This window comes from Larimichthys crocea, chromosome III (genome assembly GCF_000972845.2).
Source record: "Larimichthys crocea isolate SSNF chromosome III, L_crocea_2.0, whole genome shotgun sequence".
In the NCBI taxonomy this organism is placed as follows: Eukaryota; Metazoa; Chordata; class Actinopteri; family Sciaenidae; genus Larimichthys; species Larimichthys crocea.
The window spans coordinates 17,937,158-17,963,527 of NC_040013.1; the positions used below are offsets into that span (position 1 = coordinate 17,937,158).

The following is a 26,370-nucleotide window of genomic DNA, read 5'->3' on the forward strand; positions in this document are numbered from 1 at the left end:
AAGCGCCCTTGGTAGAACTATGTGTATTTTTTATGTGCGTCTGCCTCTGTGTGTATTTGTTTGTTTCCTTGAAAGGGTGGCTCAATCAGCCGTGGAGGCTATCAAACCCACCTTTTGGCAATCTGACCATCTGAACTAGCCAGCATCCTTGCTTGGACACATACTACAAATACTAACCTGTCAAGTGCATTCCATGAATATTTTCTTCTCCTTGGGCTTTCTTTTAAAAAAACAGCCTAATGCATAACAATAAACTTTTATTAAGATAACCGGCATGCTAATGAAGACTTATGGCAGAAGAGTGCCTAATACTGTACTGTGGTGCTGCAGAGCTGACTCTTTTTCAGCACCATGGACAACATCAAAACCTTCACTCTGTGTGGGAGGCTGCCTGCTGCCCACATCTAATGAAACCACACACAAACTCACCAATAAAGTGTGCCAGAGTTTTTAACTTTGATATTTCCGGGTGCTTTCCTTTTTGCACAGCAGAGTTCTCTAGTTATAGCTCTAAAATTGTAGAAAAATGTGGCCATATTTTCAGTCCATTTTCTGTGAATGCAGGGTTGGTGCTCTTTTTGAGAGAGGTGACTGCATTATGAAGTCCAGTTCACATGCCTTTAGAAAATGTACTAGGAGAGGAGGAGAGAGAATGTGTCATTGCACCACACTGTGCTCAAAAAGCAAGGCATTCCTATCATACTGGAGATTTTCTTCACACATGGTGTCACACATCAGCACGTCTGGAAACTGTCCTCTCTTCTCCCAACCTGTGGTACTCAGTGCAGTACAGATGGTACAAAGACAGAGAACAGAAAGGAAGATATTGCCTTTTTTCTTATTATCTTGCGAACATCAACCTCACAGAATAACTGATACACTCATCAGTTGCAGGGCTAAGACTTGAGTCTCTCACTGTTTCACAGCTTCAGATCAGCGTGTGCCTGTGCATGTCGGTGCACGTTCATGTGTACACACTCCCACGGGATTGCCTACAGGAAGCTCACAGGCAGAGGATTTTGGGACTGAACAGCTGAGTGCTTACACACCGTCCAGGGAAATGACGCTTCAACAAGAAGAATTGTTCAATTTGTCCCGAGTGAAAAACAAAATTCAAGATGAAGCATGCATTTTTGTCATGCCGGTATCATCTTGATTTTTCTTTCTCACAAGCCTTGTAGCATCACTGGTGCTGCTTTGATGACTTTGTACACATTATGTGTTAAAAGCTCACCTTAAAGTGGCAGAAGGATTCTCGAAAGAAGGCATACAAGGAATTGTGTTCATTTTCTGCTCATCTAAGTATGACTACGCTCTCCTCGAAACAAGTCCCTTAAAGATTTATTGTGCCATCGATTCAAAGCACTCACAAAGAAACACGCATCACCAGTTGACTCAGTCTCAGATAAAAAGGTAGCATCAGTTCACTTGCGCTTCCTTCCCAGATCCAAATTGTCTGGTTGCTTATTTGAATCTCACATTAGTGAAGTAAATTGATCTGCTAAATATTGCTGCAGATGGCCTATAACCAATTATCCAAATGGTGTCTATTCAAATCTGAAAACATGTAGTCAGTCTTTTAAAAAGTAATCAAACTTTGAATGACCCTAAAACCAGTTTAAAGGGTCTGCCAAATTCAGGTAAACAAGGCACCTTTCACACACACACACACACACACACAAAAAAGAGTGAGTAACACTTTCCTCAGCCCCCAAATGTGAGACAAGAATTCAATGAGAAAAATGAAACAATTTCTCTCTGTCACTGCAGGGAGTTTACATCTGTTGGGCTAAATCAGTTTTCTGAGCTTGAAGGAAATGACTGAAGGTGCTGTATTAATGCAACATCACTAATAGGAATTATTTCCCCCGAAGAAGACTTGTCTTCTCAGTGACTGAACCCTCAACTGAATACAGATGAGCAGTGTGCATCATTCAGAAAGGGACCCTCAGGCTTCCCTGCTTGTACAAGAAAAAGGCACAAACATTGATACAAGTTTGAGCATCCTCAGAAGAATACATGGTACCTCAAAGTCAACTTAACTGCTCCTGGTTAGAAGTATTTTTGCCTGTGTAATTACTGTTAAAGGGAGAAGGCTCAGAAAGTGTACATGAATTATGTATCACTCATTCAACTCAAGCCACTGAAACTGATACTTTCCAATATAAAAAGATTGTTTAAACAGGATTACAGTAGGGTGGGTACACACACTGCAGATATTGGAAGAATGATATGAATAATATAATAATGAAGAGCGAAAGGCGTGTTAATTTCAAGTTCTGGAACCTTATTAGACAGGTGCCTACAATTATTACCACTTGTTCCATCCGTTATTCTTTTCTTATCTTTACTGATTAACTGACAAACAGTACGAGCACGATCTTGTACATTCCACCCACTTACATACACACAAACCTGGATACGTATGATGTCTGTTTGGTGATTTTTCACTAAGAAGGCTTCATTGGGTCACTGGGATTTTTTTCCCAAGAGCGCTATATCCTTTAATCACCCTTCTCTGTGGAGTGTCTTCACTCCTGCCTGAACCCTGGCCCCTTGTTTTCTGTATGGCAACAGAGGTAAGAAGAGAGGCAGAATTAGTACTATGGCAGGGGCTGATTTATTAGAGAGCTTGTGCTCACTCAAAGCCTTCCTCATACCAAAAACAAGCTGGGCCAAGTAGCGGTAGCGATGATTTAACCCGGATTAGCTCTTCATGCTTATCCAATATCCTTATCCAATGCATGCCAGATAGAGGGCTATTTTTATACAAATTTTAGTTAACGTGAATGATTAACAGACTAAATATGTGATTATCTTGTTGTGTCTTGCATCCTGATAATAATGCATCATTTAAGAATGTGTTGCACACAACAATAATGACATAAAAAAAAAACTAAACATACAGCTGCATTTTTTTTCAAAGGGTAGCTGCTACCCTGCTAGACACAATCTGTTATGATGTGCGCTCTAATTAGCCTATGGTCCTGAATTATACATTGTGAAGAGAATCTAAGCGCTCATTCAATGAAGACCGTGAGTCTCCAAACACCAGTAAATGGACCCTTTGTGTTTTGTTTCTTACTGTTCTCAAAGGTCAAGAATGAACATTCATCCCACTCTGAATTATCCATGTCAGTAGTATTATTATTTAGAGCAGTGGTTCTTAACCTTCTGGTCAGACTTGCACAGCCCTCAGATACGTTGAACCATGTTTTATACTGGGCTATTTATCACTGTTAATTCTATAAAAGTGTATTGTTAGTGTTTAGTTTTTTGTCAGTTTGGCATCTTTTCCTTTTTCTGTTAGATTATTAGATGGATTACTATGACATTTTGTATGATTATTCACAGTTCCCTGGAGATGAATCCTGTTGACTTTGGTAAGCAGCTTAACATCAAAAAGCATATATGACGTTACAATTTTGCCTCACAGAGCCGCTAGAATGTCTGTAGCTTTAGACATGATGAAGTCTTGATTATGTCTGATTACCAGGACATATCCTCCCCTAAATTCTTAGCAGCCAGGCAGTCTTGTGTTGCTCATATTTGTTTTTATTAGCGTATTTTCTTTTTGACGTTAACGAGGGCTGCTGTTGATTGAAAAGCGCAACTGAACTTCCACATTTTGTTCATCATTTTTCAAATCAGCGGAGCTACACTGCACTCTTTCCACATGTCTCTTGGCAACTGCATGTTCACATAGGCAATGATTAATTAAACTGATTAATTTTATATCTCACCAAATTACATCTTCTGCTTGAAAAAGGTGCATTCATATTGTCAGAAGAATTGAAATTTCCCCGCCGTTGAGATGTCTTTTGTGAACAAGACACGCAGCTGTGTCTTTTGTGTTGAAGTTGTTTTATTGAATATCCCCTGCCACCTTTTTCTTGAGACTTATTCAGCACGCCATCTTATTAGAGTATACAGTATTGATGGGAGGCTTTTTGTTGTTGATTGAGCTGGAGAGAAGAAATGGCCAGTGACTGTTGCAAAGTGACAGGTGACTCATTATTCACTCATTAAAACTGAATTAATTGACAACTGACTGTAAATAGCAAATTTGTTGACCTATAGTCAGAAACTATAGGTTCGCTGGTGAGAGAGTGCCATTGCAGTCCACACACTGTAATAAGTCATGGATTAGTTTGACCTTTGTGGCCTTAACCCTTCTTTGATATCCCATAGAAGGAAGATTTCCTGTTGAATATGAATGCGTCTGTCTCATGGGGTATCTTCCTGAGTTGGTCAGGCGCATATCTAGCAGGTATGTTGTGGGAGGAGGCGCAATTGGGAGCTGTAGCCTGGCTCACCTTTACTGACCGGTGTAATGAGATTACCTGCTTCACACGTCATGTCCACAGAGGAAAGGGGAGGGAGGCAGGGAGAGATGAACAGGGCTGCTCCGCTCAGTCTGCTCGCATTACACCCAGGATCCAGCCCTCCGGAGAAGTGTTGCTGTGTCGGAGTAAAGACGCTGTGGGCAGCAGAGCGCTGATGTGCCCCTGTGAGGAAGCTGTAGTTGCCGGTGTGTGTGGCTCCTTTTCTTGTCCGAAAAGGGTTTTTGTGAAGTACTTCTGGAGCCAAAACATGGTAAGACTATTTGTTTTATTTCTTGTATTGTTATATTCCAGACGCATGAATTACCACATGGGCGTCACGATGCGCACACATACATCCCAATTAACGTTCTCGCTGCGTAATTGTCTTTGTGACCACGGTTCAGGACGCATGCATCGGCTAAATTTCCACCGTAGCATGTCGATTCCCTGCCGTGAAATGTGTAATCCATCCGAGGCGCAGTCGTTCACCTCAACTCTGTCCTGATCTGTGCCCCTAATCTCCGGAGGGTGAAGTTTTCAAACAGTGACTGAGCGCATCAGCGTCCACTTTGCATTATCTAAAGGTGATACCACATCAATGCGTGTGCTCGAATGTAAAATGCAGTTATTGGTTTGACAGATCATGCAGAGGCTGACTGCGGCTTTGTTTGTATGAGAGTGATTACCCAAATCCTCTTTTTTTTTTTCGTGAGGAGCTCTCGATGTCAATTCACCAGCTGCATTTCTCGTCACTGGACTTTTATATCTCGCCTCATATACATATCAATAAGAACATTTTATCCAGACCACGGTTGGCATGTACTAACTTCCCCCCCTGTGAGTGTGAGCAGGATCGCGCTGCAGGGGGTAATGCATGCCCCTTCAAAAACTTCATTCACTCACTCTCGCCTATTCACAGACTCACAGGAATAGAAATGAAATCAGGTTGATTTTGGTTCTGAAGTCGAATCGTTTTAGATTTTAGAAACCGTTTTGAAAGCAGTGGAATCAGTCTCTGTCATTTTAAAAGCTGGTAGCACATGCTGATAGAACACACCACCAACTAACCTGGACAGCCACAGGAAACAGTTTAACATTTCTTACTGTCTACTTTTGGTAGATTCTTCTCTTTACTGGAAATGTAACTTTAAACTCCAAACACAGTTAAAAAAAATTACATCTGAAATGCCTAAATTGTTGTTCTCAGGGTTTTTGGGGAAATTAAAGAAAACAGCCCATGTCCCAATGACTACAACAACTACGTTGAGAAAAACTTACTTGGGTTGCTGTAGCCTCATTCTTTGACAGATTTGAACGTTTTCACTGGATTTCTCGAGCCAGTAAGTTAAAATTATAAAATGTATCTATAAATACCATTCTAGGAAAACAAACAAACAAACAAACAAAACTAAAGTGAGCCACAGTTGTGCTGTTGCCTTTATGGTAATTAACCACAGGTAGTTTCGATGCTTCGCAGGCTTCTTAATTAACAGGCAATGCCCTGCTGATATTTCTTAATTAGACATCTGCCCCTGCATGTTAGACAATAGGCCTCTGTACCATACGCTCAGCTAATTTGTGTGTGTGTGTGCATGTTATTGTTTTTTCTGTACACCGTGGCATATAGCGCATACTGTAACTGTCTACAGGTGGAAGATGGGGAGCCTGTTATGGTCATACAGTTTGTTCTATAGAAGCACATGTATGTACTGTTGTTTTCAATGGGCAGTGCCTATAGGGACTCATGGATATGGTCTTAATAGATATCATCAAGTTATTTACATATCTCACTAAATTAGATGAGCTGTTTGAGAATGGTAAGTTCATATTGTCCTCATAGTGACTGTAGGCAGCTAAGAGCCCTGCCTGTACAGCAGATACAAATCTAAAAGGCCCTTGATACTCAACCAGCCAGAGAGTGTGTAATGTAATGTCGTTTGAAATTACCATCAGTTATGATATATGTGCTAACCTCCTGCCTACAGTGCTTCAATCTAGATACAGAAGGCTGTATAAAAATATGGATGTAGTGACATCTGTTTGATTTGTGAGTGAAAGTTTTTAAACTTAGTCGTGTTCAAAACACATGAATACTGTGTAATATTAAGACCCTGGACTTTCTTTTGGGCTGTTTAGTGGCCATTACAGGAACTGCATAATAAGGTACTTCCACACTTTAACTTTGGTGGTTGCTGCTTGATTGATTTGAGGTCTTTGCCTCTGCTATGAGCTTCAGGACTGGTAAAAGGCATATAACGTTTTTTATTGTCATGATGGAAGACAGGAGGCTCAAGGCAGTGTTCTCTTTAAGTATTAATAAGATGAACTAAAGACATTATAGAATACTTTGGTAACTGAAGTGAACCGGAGGGGATACATTAGGCAGCGGTGAATTATCCTTAGAAGTACTGGAGAGTCTTGTTCATACCAAAGGATGGAGAGATAAGCCTACGGGTGTGGCTCATACAGGTGGAAGGCAAAATGAGACTACTTATTCTGCTGGGTGGTCTGCCTCCACTAGATGTAGCAGCTTGTTTCAGATGGAGGAGCTTGTTAGGGAACTGGGTTGCTGTTATTCCACCTCAGCATATCTTTCAATATTGAAATACAATGCTCAGCAGTCCGCAGTTACACAGCTGAAGAGGCACCTCATGCTCAGATCGCTTTGGGTGAGCAGTTTGCATTCACCACTTTATTACATTCACTGACACCAGGGAGATGTGTGTGCGTGTGTGTGTGTGTGTGTGTGTGTGTGTGTGTGCGTATGAGTGTGTGTGTGTGATAAAACGGTAATTAACAAGGCTGCAACACTTCCATGACTGACTAATGATCTAATCTTGTGTATTGCGTCAGCGTTTCACACAAAATGCATTCTGGTGCCGAAACAAATAAGACTGCAATAATTTTGTAACCCTTGAGCAACGAAGACAGAAAACAATCTCAAGAGTTTAAAAAAATGGTCTAATTTTAGTCTACAATGTGTAACATAAGCCACTGTGAGCTAAAAGTTGAGGCTGGTTAAAAAACCCCCATTAAAGACAAGTGGCAATAATGCGTCTGCAGCAAGGACATACTGAAGAAACTTTAAAAACAGGGCACACATACATACTTTTAGCTGTTTTAAAAAAAGGTCATGTAAATTGTTTTTAGCCAACATTACTCAAACACGAGTAAATAGTTTCCAGCTTTTTGAAGATCATGTTACAGAAGAAAATGCTCTTGTATTTTAGGCTTTGGCTACACAGGTAATCCATTTATAGTTAGTAGGTTACTTCACTTTGAACCATTTTTTATATGAATACATCTCTTGGAGCAGCTTTATGGCTTTTTGTTTGTTTATTTTAGAATATTTATTGCAGTTTCTTTTTGGATACAATCCACAGTAGCACATTGATTTTCAATAACATTGTAGTGGCATAAAAGAACATACAGTTCTCATCATTTCCACTCAGAGGTAGCTAAGAAACGAGACTCGCGTCAGAAAACTATAGTACAGACAGAAAATTTAGGGAAAAAAGTGTATGTATTATTATTGTTGTCCACCATTTATCCCACACCTTCATCTTCCATCCTCCGTCTCAGCACTGGTCCCCATCCCTCATCAAACACTCTTCTCTTTCCTGCAGTCTTGAAACTAAGCTTCTCCTAATGGAGGATCTCACCCAGTTCTCTCAAGTAAAGGCACGGTGAGCAGTTTTAGGCGGTTAGATACTGCCCGGACTCATCAAACAGTATGAAACTCCAGAATTTCAACAAATAACAATAGATCAAGGAGGTAATTAGGTGACCGGTTACAGTTTAACACTGAAGAGCAGGTTTGGATTTGGTGTTTCAAAATGCTTGATGTGCTTCTCAGTTTACAATTTTTGCTCTTGAGTTTCACGGAGTGATAAAACAGGATGAGTTACAAAAATGGGATTTCGTCATGGTTTAAAGAATATTTTCCCCACAGTACATTACTATCATAACTTACTTATCATTCAGCAAATATCACTTTATTCATATGCACAATGGACACCTCAGGGTAACCATTTCAGTATTATTTGATAAGAGACTCGTGGGTAGTGATGCCTGAAATGATTTGGGCCCAAGTGCATAGTGAGAGGAAGAGGAAATGGGAGCGATTGTGAAATGCTCTTTCTTTCTTCTCACCTTCCTCCTGGTGTTTCAATTTCCAATGATGTTCTTTCATAGTTTCAGAGGAGATGCTGTGGGTGGCAAGACTATGCTATGATTTACTACCTCCTCCCTCCCTGTTTCCATGTGGGGAAGGGCCAGTTGCACAGCAAGACCACCATTATCAGATCAGCAGCTCCGTGTCACATATCAGAGCTAGTAAACTCGTTTTCATCTCTGCCACCTGTAGTGGAATGAAATGCACGAATGGCAACCATTAGTACTGTGTAACAGGTTGCAATGAGCATAGAGATGAGTCCAAAGACACGGGTGTGGTGCAGGAGATTGACATGATCTGATGTCTGCACCCGGGGAGTGATGTCTATATAGCCTGAAGACATCTATTTTAATATAATCACACATTTCTTGAGTAATGGATCTTTACTTTCTCCCCACAGTCTCTGCCCTCTCATCATTCTTTCACACACTTGACCCTGCTATAGTTGTCTTCATTGCTTTGTGGATTTGTCACAAGTTCTGTGTGCCAATTGACTTGTTATATGTGAGAAACAATTAAATATTGAAATATACCACACAATGATCTTTCTATACTCATCACCCATCACTATAAACCCCATTGTGCTGTCTGTTCTTTGTTCAATCCCTCTTCACACCGTTGCAATTTCAGAGTGACACAAAGGGAATGGCTCAAGGCCATAATACAGCTGCACCCCCCCCCCCCAAAAAAAAAAGAAAACTGTATATCACACATTGTAACTAGCTGTATAGCATCTGTTTAGAGTTTTCTCCTTCCTCAAGAAGCGTTTAGTGGAAATACCAATGAGATGCTGTTTGCTGAAGAAAAAGGTGAACTAGAAGAAGTAGAAGGAGAAATTAATGTGCCTTGGCCTTTGACCAATTATTATTTCACTTTGTAATGAGAAGTTTATTGAAAAGGAAAAAATAAAGTTTGATTTGCGTTTAACTCCATGCTGAGCCAAAGCAAAAAAAAACCCAATCTGAAATGTGAATTTAGGGCGTTTGCATTATTTATTTGTTTATTGTAACTTTAGTCAGACTGGTTGAGTTCCAGCTGTGAGTTGTTGACTAGAGGGTGGCTGGCATTACATCTGTGGTGCCCGTCACCACTACAGAAGTTCCCTTGAGCCATGCTTTAAATCATGTGGTGCTTTCCAGTGGAGACAACAGTGTGTGCTTAACTTACTGAAAGTTTAATTGATGTTTCCCACTGTTGCAGTCTAGTATAATTAACAATTGTTTACTAACTGTTTACCCTCCTACTCCTATCTTTTAATTAGGTTTTTAATGTGAAACATTGTTTTTTAACCATATTTTACTTACTTAGACTGACTTGAATGCATGCACTAGACATTAGTTGAAGTAACAGAAACATGCAGCACATATGTTAACCTTTTCTTGGTATTTATTGTATGACTTTAAGACTGTGATTGGTTCAACGGAGGTCATAGAGCATCTCCCAAGACCTTAGAAACTAAATAATTATAAAACTTCTTATCAAATATGTTTTGTGGAGGGAAAGGATAAGGTGTATTCATGTAACTTTCACATGCGTGCGAGGGAAAAAGCAAGTCAAGGACTTGATCTTCGCCTCAGCCTCAAGCAAAGTCACATATGTGCCACATTATTAACAGCCCTAACAGATTCTCACTCTCTCTTATGTTCAGTGTCCAGCACTATTGCTGCTCTCGATGAACAAAGCTAGCTATTAATTATAATGGTATGGCTGTCCTCTTCTAATAACAAGGTTTCTGATGTAGTTACAGTAAGTCTATCTAAATGTTTCTGTGTATATAGGTATTAAGGACACTTCCAGGCTACTGGAAGCCACTTCCTGGCTACTACTGTGCTTCAACTTCATTTTTGAACAATCACTGTGATAGACCGTATATTCACCTGAATGTTACTCACAGGGCTGTGTTGGCACGTAATGGACCCATTTCAATACAAATGAGTTTAGTCATTACAGTATCCTTTCAAGCATTTGCAGCAGTCAGGGGAGTTACAGAGGTTAGTAGATACCATTGTGTGGTGGCTGATATATTACTTTAAGGCTTTCAAGGGGGAAAATGTAGGTTTTAATTTATATATCTTAGTTGAAGCCATGTGGAACCTCTCTACAGACGCGAGCGGTAATAAGAATAGTTGAGATTTCTAATCTCAGGCTACAAATCCATACAGCAAAATGCAGTTGTCAGATATAGATTTTTGAAATGGATTGAGTTATTGTTCTGACCTTGGATGACCAGATAGGGAATTTCCTCAGTTTGCTGAGGTCTACATTGCAGGCAAACGGCAGGTATACTACAAGCAATATACATTCAAGTGAGCAGAACATTTCACAGTTGAAGACTAATCTTTTCTCTGATGGACAAATTATGTCAATTGAAGATCCACAGGAGGTCTCGGCCTGGACTATATTCTATATATTATATATCAATATATATAGTATATATATATATAATATATATATATATATATATTAATTATAGTATTAGTAGAATATAGATATTATATATATATGAATTTTTTTTTTTGACCATATTGATTTTAATCCACAAAACGACCACATGCTTCATAATTCTCAACACTCACCTTTCTGTGGGGGCATTAGTCATTCTATTGTGTGTTTGGGATTTGGAGACAAACCCTGTGACATTCATAGCCATGCTGTGATTAGCAGGGGTAAAAGTCACCCACTGGGGTGAAAGATTTAGAAAAGTCAAAAGCGGTCTTTCATCTACCATGAGCTGCATGTGTTTAAGACCATGTGGCTAAGTGGGTCCTATTGTGCAGAGCAGTGCGCCTGGATAGGGCATTGTTGATGCTAAGCAGACAGCGCAGAGTGGCCATGACACCCACATGGACTGAGCTCAGCGAGGGTTTAGAGATTCAGAATGTGGTCATGAGATGACTAAGGCAGAGGGATTAGAACCTCCGAGATCTGTGCCTCACTCGCTCTGAATTAGAGAAAATGAGAGGTTTAGTGGACCACCGGGCTCTGTTGACATTAGATGCAGCTGAATACATTATTCACTTTACTGCACTGCATGTAGGTTTACTTTTCAGCTTCCTATTACAGGTTATACAACAGAATGACACATGAAAGAATGAAAATTACAGAGATACTGTGATGTAAAATTATAGCCTTCTTTTGTAAATATTGTAATAATCAATGTACTCATGCTGAGTGATTTGTGCTTTTTGTGTTGTGTTTTATTCTAAGACAAAAATATGAAGATTTTCTTGACTTTAGCAGAAAATGGTGGTGCACCTCACTGCTGTTCATCCAGACTTTCTCTCCAGCTGCTGCTTCACGTCTTGCAGCCATCAATTTCCCCTGACACGAGATAATATGGCAGCATAAAAACCAACAACCCATTACTGCTCATCATATGTTGTCTTGCTTAACTTCATAATATCTAATAGCCCGTATCAGAATGTGCAATAATATGATTGTTGTCCATTTCTGATTGTAGCTTTAACTTAAACCTTTAGCCGTATTCTGCGTTGTTAAAACAAAGTAGTGTAGACTCAATTACTTTTCTCAACTGGCCAGAACTTTACCGGGTGATACCTACTTGCTTTAGCTGTAATTCCACAGGCCCTGGTATACCCAGCTGTTCAAACCAAGCAGAAAATTCATGCGTTTTTACTGACTCCACACAACGAAGGATAACTGACCCACATTATTGTGGCAGCACAGTCAAGGCCATGTTTTCTCTTTCAAACCTCTTGTCTAGAACAATATGTACGTGGCTGTTCTACAATAATGACCAGAGGGAGATTGCAGCTTTTACAAAGTCTCTGTGTTCGGTTCTTAGTACTTCTGTAGCTTCTAACTGAATCTCTGTGATGCATAGATCATTTTCACTCCTACACTGCTGTGAATCTATGTGCTACTTCACATTAAAAGCTTTAAACTGGCAAATCAGCGGAAGGCTGAGGAAGCAGGAAGAAGTGCATTGAGTTAGCAAAGCTTTGACGCTATATTTGATGCTTTATCAGTAAAATGCTCTACACAACAAGCCGGACAGACGAAACAGCCAGAATGAGATGGTTAGAGGCTAACCATAATACATTATCTTCTGATGTATGCTTGGCTACTGTTCATCATCATCATCACATTTGAACTGATTTATAAGTGTGTCATCATTACCATTAATCTAGGATATACCCCCTGCTTCCTGCAGATATGCAACAGTCAGGACAAACACTGGAGCTCTCATTTCCTCTTTCCTTTTGGTTCTTCTGGTTTGAACAAGGATATTTTTGTCTGGGAAAGTACATTGCATAAACAGGTGCACAGGGTTTATCATGTTCGAACCATCCTAGCCAATCACAATAATCATGAGAGCACTTGAGGCCTACATTAAATCTTTCATTTGCTGCTAGAAGCACTACAAGAGCACATAATGGTGTTTATACATTTTCTCATTAGAGGTCAGTTTTTCCAGCTGAAATACTGAGGCCGAACATCCATCCACCTTTATGTCTGTATTTAGCATCAGCGCCAGTCAGCTTAGCATGCTTCCCCCATAGGGAAAGTAATAAAATATACCTCATAACAGAGTTCAGATGGGAAAAAAGTTACATAATTAGGGAAACCGAATGAACACTGCCACATAATAGCTTTTCATTTCTGTGTCAAGTGCACATTGAGATCACTGCTCCCACTGCCACCCCCATGCATACAATGAGCACTCAGTTAGGAATTACTCATGGCATAATAGCAGTTACATCATCCTTTCAGAGGGAAGCACCTGCAGTGTTTGTTATTAAAGACAAACAAGTAAATTAAATTTTAGAGCAATCCAACAAGGGTTTATTACAACCCATTACCAAAACCGCAAATGCAAATGCAAATGCTATTGGTATTGATAATGTGAATACTGATTCCTTGCTTCAAGGAGATATTTATGCACAGACTGTGGCCTGGTTTATTATATTCACTCAGCTTAAACACTGTGATGACCAACTGTGGTGCAGTATTTAAGACGGTAAAATGACATTTGTGCATTTGTATGCGGATTCAATGTGGGCTCCATAAGTTGTCTACACAACCAATTACACTTGATTGGTTGTGGTACTTAACACTTTGTATTTATAGCTCTGGTGTTTCAAATTAAGTGCTCTGAATTCACATGTTAACTGTCTAACCAATCTCAGGTGTTTTGATGACATTGTGAATATCTGGTCTTGGCCTATAAAATGTGTTGCTGCTGCAAGTGTTTTCACTTCATCCCTGCTTGCTGCTGTGGCTTTATTATTTTATCTTTATTTAATTAAACAAAGAAAACAAAACATTTTTTTGCTTAAAGATGGATGAATAATTGTGGTAATTACAGCAAGAACTTTGCAACCCTGTGTGATTTGTTATTATGTTGATGAATAGTCTCCTTCAGTTTCTGGTTGTTTTCCTCTCTGCCCTCTTGAAGTAATAAGTTAAAACTTAAATTGTCAGTAAACAGCATTTTGAAGACGCCTTGTTTCCTTCATTTGTCATACTGTAATGAAAGATCAGAGCTGGCTACAATGCAGGGAGTGATCATCCCCAAGCTCACTAATTTGATATCTGTTATGGAGAAAATTGAATGGGCGAGGCAAAATTAATTTTGTCAAGACTATTGATTAAAAGTGGTGCAATTTGTAAATTCATGGTTCAAATGTCACTGACCAGCTGCATTAGTGATGATATGTGCAGTTTAATGATTGTGTGTCTAGTTTAAACAATTAGTTCTAATAGTAAACTATAAGGTTGCTTTGTATAGCTGCGGTTGCAGTGGAGTGTGAAGTGAGTGTTTGGCCCAGAAGTGCAGAGTGCATGGGTTTCAGTGTCCTTTCACAAGTCTTCTTGTCTCAGTGATCAAATACCTTACAGTAATCAGTTAATGAATTGTCCTGAACCTGTGTAGGTGGGCTGTACAGATAAACACATAGGGGGAGAGAGATATAAGGCTTTAGCACCAGTTGCACGCCTGGATGTTTAGCCTGATCTCTTACTGTTTGTTATTTGAATGCTCATTAGAGCCTCTTGCTACTGCTGATTACATCTCACAGTAGGTAATGAATAACCTACTAATGAATGAATTCCTCTTTGTTTGCTTTTTGTAGATTTTGTGCATTCATGTGTGCATCTGTGCGTGACCATGCGCAAAGAAGTTAGTTTACATTCCCTAGTTTTGAGTTACACACTGGAGTTAAGATGTTGGTGTTACGTTACTGTGACCGGTATATTACATGCTTTATTTTGGGGGTTTCCAAGGTGAGATCAACTTACAGTTCCAGGTAAGACATTACATACCTTTGACGTAACCTGTTGTGACTTTTCGGTCATTTACAGTAATGGGTGATGCACTATGTGGCTCTGGAGACCACAGCTCCTCATTTCAGAGGACTTTTTGATACTTTTTGTGTTTAGATGCTCAGTTTTTCACTAATCCAAGGATTGGTGGTTTGATACCCAGCTCTAATGGTTTAGGCAAGCATGCAAGTTCACTGTCAGCAGTGTGTGTGTTTGTGTCTGTGTGTATGTTTGAGTGGAAGGCAAATTGTAAAGCACTATACTGTAAAATATCTAAACTGAAGCCCCAATCATACAGAAGCAGTAAAAAACGTTGCTGTACAGTCATTTACTGGCAGCAGGTAAAAGATGACACCAATTGTATAGCATCACACAATGAACTTTAAGGCAGTACTGAAGTGTGTAAATCAGGAAAGGTCTGCTGCTTCCAACTGGTTTCAGCTGCTTGGTATATTAAGATAAGTGCGTTCTTTGATCTATCCTTCCGCTCATCTAACTATGTATTATAGTCTAATATTCCTTATCAGCTACAACTTTATTGTTTGGGCTGCTACACATCCATCATATCTTGCCAAATTAATTCAGAAGAAGGTTTTGAAAATGACTTCCCATTCTAAAAGATTGTGTGCTGTGTGTTTGACTTTGAGTATTAATGTCATTTTTCAATTTTTTATTTTGCTAAAATAGGGAAAGACTCCTCTTTATGTATGTATGTATTTTGGTTTATTTTTGTCCAAATAAACTAAACTAAATGGAACTAAAGTCATAACTACTGCATTTTCTAACCTTCCTGTGACCGTGATAAGGATAACCGCTTATTAAAAATGGATGGATGAATTTTCTAATATTTCTATCTACTGTGTCAGTCCTGCATTTGTCAAGCTTAATGTCTGTCAAATCTTTCTTAGATAATACTTTATAAGACATTGGGTATGACTGAATGAGTCACATCATATATTACAACAACACATAATATAAGCATATTTACAGAAAATTAAACCGTCTATTGTAGAAATATTTTTTTAATTTATTCTGCCAATCCTTTTAGTCTGGACGGCTGAGAGTTGTTGTGTGTATTTTTTCCACCTTGAGCTGTCTGTATTTTCCTAATGAATGAATTTTTGGTAATGGGAGAATTATGTGAGAAGTTTGACATGGGTAGACACTGGGTGAAGTTAGTGGAGTCTCTTGGGAATTCCAGGAGGGCTGACAAGTGTGGTGACAAGACATATTTTTACATAAAATGTTACTTAGCAAGCTGACATTAATCGTCAATTTGTCATGTTAGCGGTTCCTAGCTGCAGCCAGAATACAAAATCAGGACCATTGCAGGGCTAATGCACGGATGTAATTAACATTCACTTTCACACATACAATGGGAAGTTTAGGTATGGTTTCACCTGTGCTGTTTGAAGAAGGCAGCCAGAGGGAATCAAACGGTAAAACATGCAAACTACACAGGATATGGTTTGTTTTGTGGGAATAGAACATTGAGCCAATGCCAATTAAATGCTTTTAGTCTCACCCTGTTTATTATCTGCCGTAGCACCATTCTCTTATTCATTTAACTTTTTTTAGTTTGTGTTTGCTTGTTTGGTATCAGGGACTACTTTACTGATCAGTGTTAACTATATAAAACACATCCATTTACAATCTATTGTTTATTGTAACTTATGTTCTACGTGTTCCTATAAAAAGGGCAATGAGTGTTGCCTGCGGGTGTTTTAAATATGAATATGACAGGGCCGTCTGCTGCTATTGTCATTCTAATTGGGATTTAATAAGGTTGTAAACATGGTGGTTAAACAAGCACTCCTTGTCTTGCAGTTGCACTCTGGAATTATGGGTAAAATAGCATGCACTGGTATTTAATTTATGAACTCATGTGCTTCTGGCATCTACCAGGTTTTATGACTTGGATCTTTGCATAATTTGTACTGCGTTATTTTTCATTCGGTCGCTTGATCAATCAGATGACATGGCTCCATACTGTAAATAGGCATTGGGGGGTGGGGCTCTCAAGATGTAATCCAGTGCCTCTGTTACACTGATGAGTCTGCAATTTTCATTATCCGCACTAAAGGGAGGAGGCTGATATGAGATTGATGAGGACATCGGATCTATTGAGAAATGACTGCTTTCCTCGAATTAGCATGTGAGGCACTTTTGTTGCTGAATGTTCAGGGAGTTCTAAAAAATTCAATGTCACCAACAACTTTCTACATCCTGGAGCATATTATTCCTTAACTATAAATCTCAATTTAAGGCATCTTTTGGAAGAACACTGTGAGAACTGTTGTTTTCAAAGAGATATAGACATTAATTTGAAAAACAATGCAAACAGAAATGTGTTGATGCAGCACAACTGTATTAAAGCCTGTGTCTATAATGTTTCGTTTGTTTTTTTAACAAATTATTTTTCTTTTTTGAGTGCAAGGATAGACAAGGTTTTTATTTGGGTTTGCTTATATCAGTGAGATTGGGCTAAACAAAAGAAGCACCTCTCACACTACAGCCTTCAAAATGATCAGTTACTTCAGTGCCTCTCTGAAACAATTTAAACCAAAACTGAAGATCAGCATCTTCATGAAGGTTGACTGTGCTGTTACATCTTTAATGGACACTGGTTTTAGGCTGACCCTCTCAAAGATCCTCTGCTGTCGACTATTATAGAGAAACAGAATTCACACCTCCACTTAACTGCTGGAAAACAACAGTAATGTGTCATTACTTCCCTGCCTCAGTGGTCACCATCTCAAACCCACAGTCTCTGTCTGACAGTCTGAGCTATTTTGCAGAACTGAAAAAAATTTATTTTGACATAAAACAGGAAACGTATTTCACGGCGACAAAGCAACACTGTTTCATACAGCCTCTACATGAAAGGAACATTTGGCTGTTGATTATGTAGATCTGTACAGGTAGATGTTTAGTCAATTGGCACTTAGAAAAGTATTTACCTTCCACACACATTGTTACTTAATTTTTCAGCACAAACTAGGTATTATTTTGTCTATGGATTCAAAAAGCCCAACAGCCTTAAAAGTTTAGGTATAAACATAATTACATAATTATCCAACCTGGTGAGTCAAATACTATTTTCACAACAGAGACCACTGCGACTTTAATAACTTCTTTCCCACCTGCTCCAAACACTAAGTTAAAAGAAGAAGCTGCTTTTGTAAATTTTGTTAACTTTTAATAAAAGAAAATAATTTCACTCCCGTTGGTATATTGATTTGATTCTGAAATTGAAAAGATTTTTTTTTCTGCTTGTTCAATCTGTTGCCAGCAGTAAATGACAATTCGGAAATTAGCAATTGATTTGACCAACTGATGTTCCAGTTCATCTGTTAGGTATTTATCGTGACTGTGCAATTAATTAAAAGACTCAGTCTCAATATTGCACTTGTTGTACTTATTCATTCCTACTTGCAGGAAAAATAAATTATTAATAATATTATGGTTAGTGCTGTTGGTGACATGTTTGGCCTTAAAACGTTAATAAAATGTTGTGATTTCTGTTATCGAGACATCTCTGACAGTCTGTCAACACCAAAGTACACAAACAGGAAGAGGTGGAAAAAGAACTCGATGCCGGATGAGACGCGATCGAAGGAACTCAGACAGAGGAAGAATGAGAGAGACAAGCTGCCTTTTTTTCCATTGAGTGCAAAGCCCCTGCACTTAGAGGATAAAGAACTGCATCTTCACCGTCTATGTAATCCATAACTGTGATTGCTTCATTCACCTCTCCTTACCCTACCTTTAACACCAGGTGCTCTTTGGTGACCACCTTCTGCATCATAAGTTTAATCACTTTTCAATCTTCACCAAAGAGATATTCTGGCAGAGAGACTGAGTAAACATATAGGCAAGCATTTTTATTTGGCAGACACACCCTGGAGGGAGATGTGGCTGTATAGGGGTTAGATTATATGCATTAAGGTAGAGCAGAGTGTAACTAAACTGTTGCCTTTGTGCTGAAAATACAGATATCCACTCATGGTATGACTCGTGGACTACCAGGCAAGGACTGGAGGAGTATTAGTGACATTTTTCTTTCAGCACTCTGTCTTCAGTTTCCCTGTTCATTAAGTTTGAAGGCACATCGTTGTTAGCCTATGTAAATGAGATGCAGCGTTCCCATGTCAACCAAGAGGAGATTTGGAGGAAGCTATGGAAAAAAAGGAAAAAAAAAAAAAAACTTCCCTTTTCAGGGTGGCTGGTTGTGCAGGTCTGACTTTTCTCATGTGAAAGGGATCAAAGCCGTCATACTCAGCCCTCTTAAGAAGGATAGATGTTCGAATGTGGGAAATCAAATCTGCTTCAAAAGGGAACACCACTGGGAGCCGGAGAGATGAGAAAGCAGTGAGAAAATAGAAAAAACAGTGTGAAATCACTTGTTGTTGCACTGTTGGAGAAAAGAACACAGCTGTCTCCTGCTGTCCACAGAGTGTTCATGCAAGATGTCTGTTGTTTGGGGTCGGTAGTGTAAAATTTGTTGGGGTGTGTGTCTGCTCAGATTCATATGAAAGCAAGTAGGTATATATATACTGTAAGATGTGTGGGATGGAGATACTGAGGGGAAACTCCTACAAATGAAGAAATGCTGAAAGTATGAGTTAGAGATTTTGTCAAACTCTGTTTGATATGATAGTGTTGATGCTTCTGAGCCCCCTCCTGTCCCTTTAGCATACACTATGAAAGCTGATTTTGGAGCTTATCGCCTGCACTGAGAATAAGTCTTCTGAGGAACGCGTGACATCAAATGGTTCAGACAGAAGCTAAATTACCTTTCCTTACACCGACACCTTGCCTTCCTCAAGCTTAAAGTGGGGGGTGTGCACTGTGGGTTTGTGTGTCCGATCCATGATGATGCTCAACATACAATCTGTACCATTTCAGAGCCAGAGTAGGTGTGTTTAGACGCAAATCATGACGTGTGATTTTGGTGATACAAGGTTAATTTGACAAGGATATTTGTCTGTTTGTGCAATGTGATGCCATTAAATTCCACCTGAAAATCAATTTCTAATTGCGCGTGTGAAATATTCACTCCATGTAGATTGAAAGTTTTTTCAACAAGAGTGTGGGGTCAGCTTAATTGGCTGGTGATTGAATGGATACCATCATAAGTAGTTATGGGTAAAAAAAAAGCTGAAAAAGTATCCACAGATTACATTACATTACATTACATTACATTACATTACATTTAGCAGACGCTTTTATCCAAAGCGACTTACAGAGGAGGACATAAGCTGAGAAAGGTGTAAAGGAGCACAGAGTAGTTGTTAGTTTTGTTAGTTTTGTTAGGCAGGGAAGCAGTCTCGAAACAGAAAGGTTTTTACAAGTTTTTTAAAGGTAGAAAGGGATGTTGCTGTTCTGGTTGCCGTTGGTAGGTCATTCCACCATTTGGGGACAACCACAGAGAAGAGTTTAGAGTGAACTCGCTTTGCGAGAGGCGAGGGTACAACTAGACGGTTTGTATGAGCGGAGCGTAACGCCCTGGTCGGGACGTGAGCCTTTGGACGTGAGATGCTTCTCAAATATCACTTGCAGCATAATTCAACATTCTGAATATATGGAAGCATGTTTGTATTGAGTCTTTCCATTAAAATGAAGTACATTGCACCTGTTTCAGTCCCCATGCATGACTCAGTCAAGCTTGCCAGCAGATGCGCACCTTAGCTGATTTGTTTGCTAGATATCTGAAGTCAGAACCTGTCATGTGGATGCATGTCTGTAGCGGGTAACAGAAGAGAAATCTATGATCTGAATCCTCCAAGCAAAAGTCAGGAAAAGTTCCACCCAAACTACATAAAACTGAAGTGTGTGAGAACATGTAAATTAAATTGTGTCTTCCATTTAAATTTGCATGTTTGCTGCATTTTGGAAAATTCAGTTGACTTTGGAGTAATCCAGGAGCAACTGTGTTCATTCAGATTGATTCAGATAATCCAGTGGATTATATTATTTACTATAAACAAAATCGGATAAATGTGTTCTTCAAAAATATTGATCTAATGATACTGCTGTGTTTGTGTGTGTGTGCGGGTCACAGCTTGGGATGGGTGTGTGCTGCAGGGCTCACTGAAACATGAATGAAATATCCTCTCTCCCATGTTTTTGTCCAGGTGGGCAGGCAATAAGGCTTGACAGAAGATGCGACGGGGGTGGTGGCTCGTCAGATGGCTGGGGACAGGAATGGCAATCCTCTCTTTGCTCGCCCACAGCTGGGGCCAGGACACAGAAGGTATGAAAAGCCAGCACAGAGGCGAACGCCCTCAGGCCTCCCCTTCCTCAGTTAACTGTTGCTGCAGTGCCAAGAGGAAACTTATAATGTTGAAAAGGAAATGTTTCTTTTCACTGTTGGAAGACCAGCATGGTGGAAAAGCCTTTGTACAACAGCATAATAGTCTTTTTACTGATAAATGATGTGCCAAATGGAGGTGTGGACCACTTGAACCGTTTTACAAACTCTTGTTAAATGGGCCAGAGGTAAAACTCAGTTTAAAATATTCGAAAATAATTTTCTAGCTCAAAGGTCTTTATTTGTAAAATATGGTTATACATTTTTGTATTTCTAGGTCTCCAAAGAGAGTTTCCATCTCTACAGAATTGCAGCATCCCACTCACTTAATTCAATCAGTCTGTAGTTTTGTGTTTATTAATAAGCAAAGAAGATTGTTTTTCATCACAGTCCCTTCAGTAATAGAAATTTTAGATTTAGTCAGTCGGTAGAACTTTAATGAGAGTTAAAGGAAGGTTTGATTACACTGAAGTGGGGGAGGGCCCCCAACATTGTGCATGATGTTTCAGTGCAAATATATTTGCTTTCACAGTGTCCTTTTCAATCTAACATGTTTTGCAAAAGACATTATTTAAAAAGAGGGCATAAATCCAGCTTCTGCCTATACACTTCACTGCTCATGTTAAGAGGATTCTCCTTGTAGTTTCGTGTTTAACTTCCCACATTACTGAGGGAATCTTGGCGTTTATAGTCTCAACTCACTGACTTTGTAGCAGATGCCAGTTAAGTGAATTTCAGCTCTGTAAGATTGGCAGGTCTTTTAAAGATAGCGCTGAGGGGAAGCTGCACATGCACAGAGAAGTGCTTCTGTTCCCCTCAGTGTGGCAATATTAAGCATAATTCAGGTCAATTTTAAAATCCCAATATCATTTCTTCTACTTCTTTACTTTTCATCCCTCTCCGGCCAGCCTTCCTTGACAGGCTCACTAATGTGAACGCATTTTTAGATAAGGGTGTAAGCTCTTCTTATTGTCATTTAAATTAAGATTTTATTTTGAGAGGGTTGCTTTATTGGTTTGTGTGATATCATTTTAGTATTGAAATGACTTGCTTTATGACTGACTGCGCCTTTGAAGGTGAATGAGTGCCTTGTGGGTTTCCTTTTGGATGAAAAAAAGGCTCTGACCACATTAATAATGTTGTTGTGTGGAGTGAGGAAACCATTGACCCAAAACATAACAGCTGTGGAACTCAAGTACAACCCTATGGAATATGGGTTTGTGGGTAATTTCTCACACTAAGATACTATTATGTATTTTAAAAGTCTATTTATCACAGCTTCATGTGGTGTTACTTGACACATAGGACAGTGATCCTTATTAATTAGGTTCACTGATCTTGAGGTAAAATTTAGTGTTGCAGTACTGGACATTTTGAAGGTCTCTGTCTCAATTTCAGAATTGACTGTGCTTTTACTCTGAAGAGAACCCTGGACTTTAATCTTCTGGTCTTGGTCAAGGTGATCTTGACTGCAGCAAGTATAGTTGTTGCCATGGGAAATTAAAGGGGAGCATGATACATGCATAGATACTACACTGCTTGTTGCTGTTCATTGGAGCAGTGCACTGACATGACAGCCATATTGTTACAGGGAAGCCACAACCCCTAATGCAGCGCTCCCTTTTCCCTTTTCCCTTTTAAACCTTTTCTGCACCACAGACCAATCTCATGTAAGACAATATTTTCACGGACTGGCCTTCAAGGTGTGGGGGGTAAATACATCGAAATAAAACTCACCATTATGCTGAATTAGTGGGAGCCCTGAGCTTGTTTCTCCACAACGAACCGGTCCCATCTAGGAGTAATGGGAGACAATGACACCCGAAGTGTGTTCCTTATGTCCAGTCTATTCCGTAATTTTGTTTTGGTCACTGAATAAACTTTCCAAAGACGTTTGTTTTTTACTAATTTTTGCTAGGTTTGAGGGCTTAACTGGGGTAAACGTATCACGTGACCGAGACGAGCGTCTTGATCTGTCTTAACCTGTGTCAAGAGGCACAGACAGATGTAACTGGGGGAGAATCCGGCCATTTTTCAAAATAAAACATCTATATATATATATGCTGTATATATTTCTGTACGGCCCAGTACTAAATGACCGCTGCCCTAATGCACGTATGTCTGTCAGGGTAGGAGGTCTACAATTTTCAAACGATTTTCAAGCAGTTTAGTTTGTTACAAATGACAGACATGCATTTATGATACAAGGTTAAATGAAAATACCACATAGTAGCAATCATATTCATAGCACGACCTCTGTAATGTAATTTCAGTTGAATTTACTCTGCATAATTAGTTTATAAGTATATTCTTAATTCATAAAAATCATCATAATTACAACAAACACACTCATGTTAAATGATTAAGTCAATTTTTGGCGTTTTTAATTATTTATGATACATATACAGTACTGCAAGAATGTCCAGTTGCAGGGCACCGTTATGCAATTTGATAGACCAGTTTTATACAACTGAAAATAGAAAATGCCAGGTGTCTGTTATGCAGATGACGGAACACATTGTCTCCTTTCTTGTTTCTTAGTGTTTGAATCCAAACCTGTCTCTTAGAAATAATGTTTTCTATAATTGACGCTAGAATTATATTCCCAGACAATGTTTTGTCTTGTGCACAGTAGGAACAGATACATTTATGCACTGCGCACTAGTCGTAGGAAGGAGGTCAGTGTGTTTAAAGCGCAACATTGTGACACCAGAGACTGTGCGATTTCCATCCTGGTGGGTTTAGTCAGGCAACAAATACACTTTGGTTAAGCGTAAACACATTGTGCCTTGTGATTCAAGTCACTGTTTTCAGTACTAAACCGACACCATGGTCTTTCCCTAAACTTTAACTTAAAGTATTGTGGGTGCCTGAGTTTAAAATCTTTTTCTTTTTCTTTTTCTGTGCTTATTGGTTGTAACAGCCCTAGGGCTGACTAATGCATCAGTATACATAATTATAAGCATGATCAGCCCACCTCTCCCATTACCATTTAGTTGCCATGAGCAGAAATTGTAGGAACAAAAAAGTTATGATGCAAACTTAGTAAACACATTAATGAACAACATTTCCTCATTGTCTATAGACAATATAATCCAGGGAGCATTATGTTTCATACAAAATGTGTTGTATAATAATTTAAGGGTTGTTACATCATTTTGGCTTTTTAACTTCAGACTGTCAAAACAGCTTTCTCATTACCTTTTAGCAAAATATGTGTGCCCAGATGATGCAAATGCTGGAAGGATACAAACTTTGGAAAGATCACAATGTTTTTTTTTTAATAATGCTACATTTACTATCTGCTCCATGGAAGATCACTGATCTATACTCTTACTGATGTGTTCAAAAACTCTCCTGACATTGTCCTGTGACCGTGTCATAAAGAGGGAGAAGGGGAGGGGGATTCATCATGCTGGTTATAGATGAGGCTGCAGCCTGTAATTTGAGTGGCTGCAGACAGAAATAATTACGAGGGGGGGGGGTCGAGAAGCTTAGAATTAGTGATAGTTACGCTGCGTGCAAATGAGCTCTGATTGGATCAGGGTCCACCAGCAAATGACCCACAGTGTCATAGTTGTAATGAGGGAGCAGAGGGTGAAAGTGAGTATATTAGAGTTGTTGTGGTTTGAAGGGTAAGTGCAAATGTGGATGCTGTTGTTGCCTCCCTACGCTGTTCAGTGTCACCCACGGATGAACATGGTTTGAGGAGGGATTTTCACCTCCCTGAACACCACATCCCTCATCGTCCCACTCATAAATCTCCCTGTTCTGCCCACCTCAAGGCGCCCTTGGCTTTTGGCTCTGTCAACTTGTTTGTTGTCTGTCTATCAAATGAAAACAGCAACTGGAAATGTTTAGATGGCATTGAACTGTGGAGTGATGCGAACTGTAATTTCCAGTGGGCATCACAGTGTCAGTTTCAAGTATTTGTTAAATTAGCAGGGACACATAATGAATCTCTCATAATTAATGAAAATGTCGACACTGTGACAAATGTTAGGATTTTCTCTCTTTAACTGAAAAAAGTGTCAAGTTATTTCATTATTGTAAATCCTCATGCAAGGATCTCTTTAAATACAGTTTATTAAAGCCAAAAGCATATTTATGTGCACCACTGTGTCCATTTCCAGAAATGACTAAAATCCCATTTACTATTCAAAATAACATACTATTATTCTTATTAAGCTAAGAATAAATGGCAGATTAGCCGCAACATAATAGGGGACAGCTATTAAAAAATTCTCTCTCTGTTTTTGTCTTCTACTTCTCCACCCACATTCGCTCAACAGTCTATCCCTTAATTCCTTTCCTTTAACACGTTTGCCGCTTTCATTTTTCATTAATAATCCCCTCTCCAATGTGCCATTTCTTACCTCGCATCATCTGACTCCACTGTACTGTAGACACAGATAGTCTCACTCAACTGAGATTCAGTATCTGCCCGTCAGTAGGCTGTAATCAGGCTCTTGGCAGCACAAGAAGAGTGGGGGGTCACCTCTTGGTAAGACTTGGCCTCATGTTGCCTGGGGTCCATACTGCTGGAGCACAGTACATGTGGTAGTATGTGCATGCTGAACTGTTCACTGGGGGTGTGATTACAATCTTTGCTATCCTGCCCGTGTGGTTAACCTCACAGAGAGACAGAGATGGGCAGCAGCGATGGGGAAGACTGAAGAAGAGTATGAGAGGTTTATGCAAGGGATTACACATCAGTAAAGTAATCCCCTTCTCTCTTCCATTATCAACCTCTAATGATTTACATGATGCTGCAAGAATCCATTTCCATGTCTATCTCTGACATTCTTCATCACTTTACACTCACTACTGCTTCTGCACCCCATCCCAGCTGTTTTCTTTCAGCACTGCTTGCCTCCCAATTGATTTCCATTTCACACCAATGTATTCTCCCCCACTTGTGACCCTTGGAAATAAGTGCATACACACAATTCCAACAAGAAGCCCCGCAGAGAGACCCACACTTCTAATGATGAGAGATTTGAAGAGAAAGAGATGGAGAGAGACAGAGCAGTAATTGCATTCCTATTTTTTGTTTCAAGTGAAGGGATCTTGAACAGCTAAAGGTCTGCATGTAAGAGGGGTTATGCTGCAAGATTTTTGCTCGTTCACAAAACAAAACTGATGGATTCCCAAGTTTTGTATTACATTGAGTCATGTTTAAATTCTTTAATTATTAGCTGCTATAATGATCCTGACTGGTTTGTAATTGTTTCAGATCTGTTGTCTTCGAAGTGCATATATATATATATATA

At 39.4% G+C, this 26,370-nt stretch overlaps 1 protein-coding gene across 4 annotated transcripts in view; it reads left to right on the top strand.

The window, feature by feature from the left end:
• Nucleotides 1–26,370, top strand: part of pcdh15a (protocadherin-related 15a) — a 201,065-nt gene that overhangs the window by 34,037 nt on the left and 140,658 nt on the right. For all 4 annotated transcript variants that reach the window (XM_027278161.1, XM_027278165.1, XM_027278164.1 and 1 more), the window contains exon 3: nt 20,922–21,040. In XM_027278161.1, coding sequence (XP_027133962.1) covers nt 20,950–21,040 — 91 coding nt within the window. In that variant the 5' untranslated portion in view covers nt 20,922–20,949. The remainder of the gene's footprint in view (nt 1–20,921; nt 21,041–26,370) is intronic.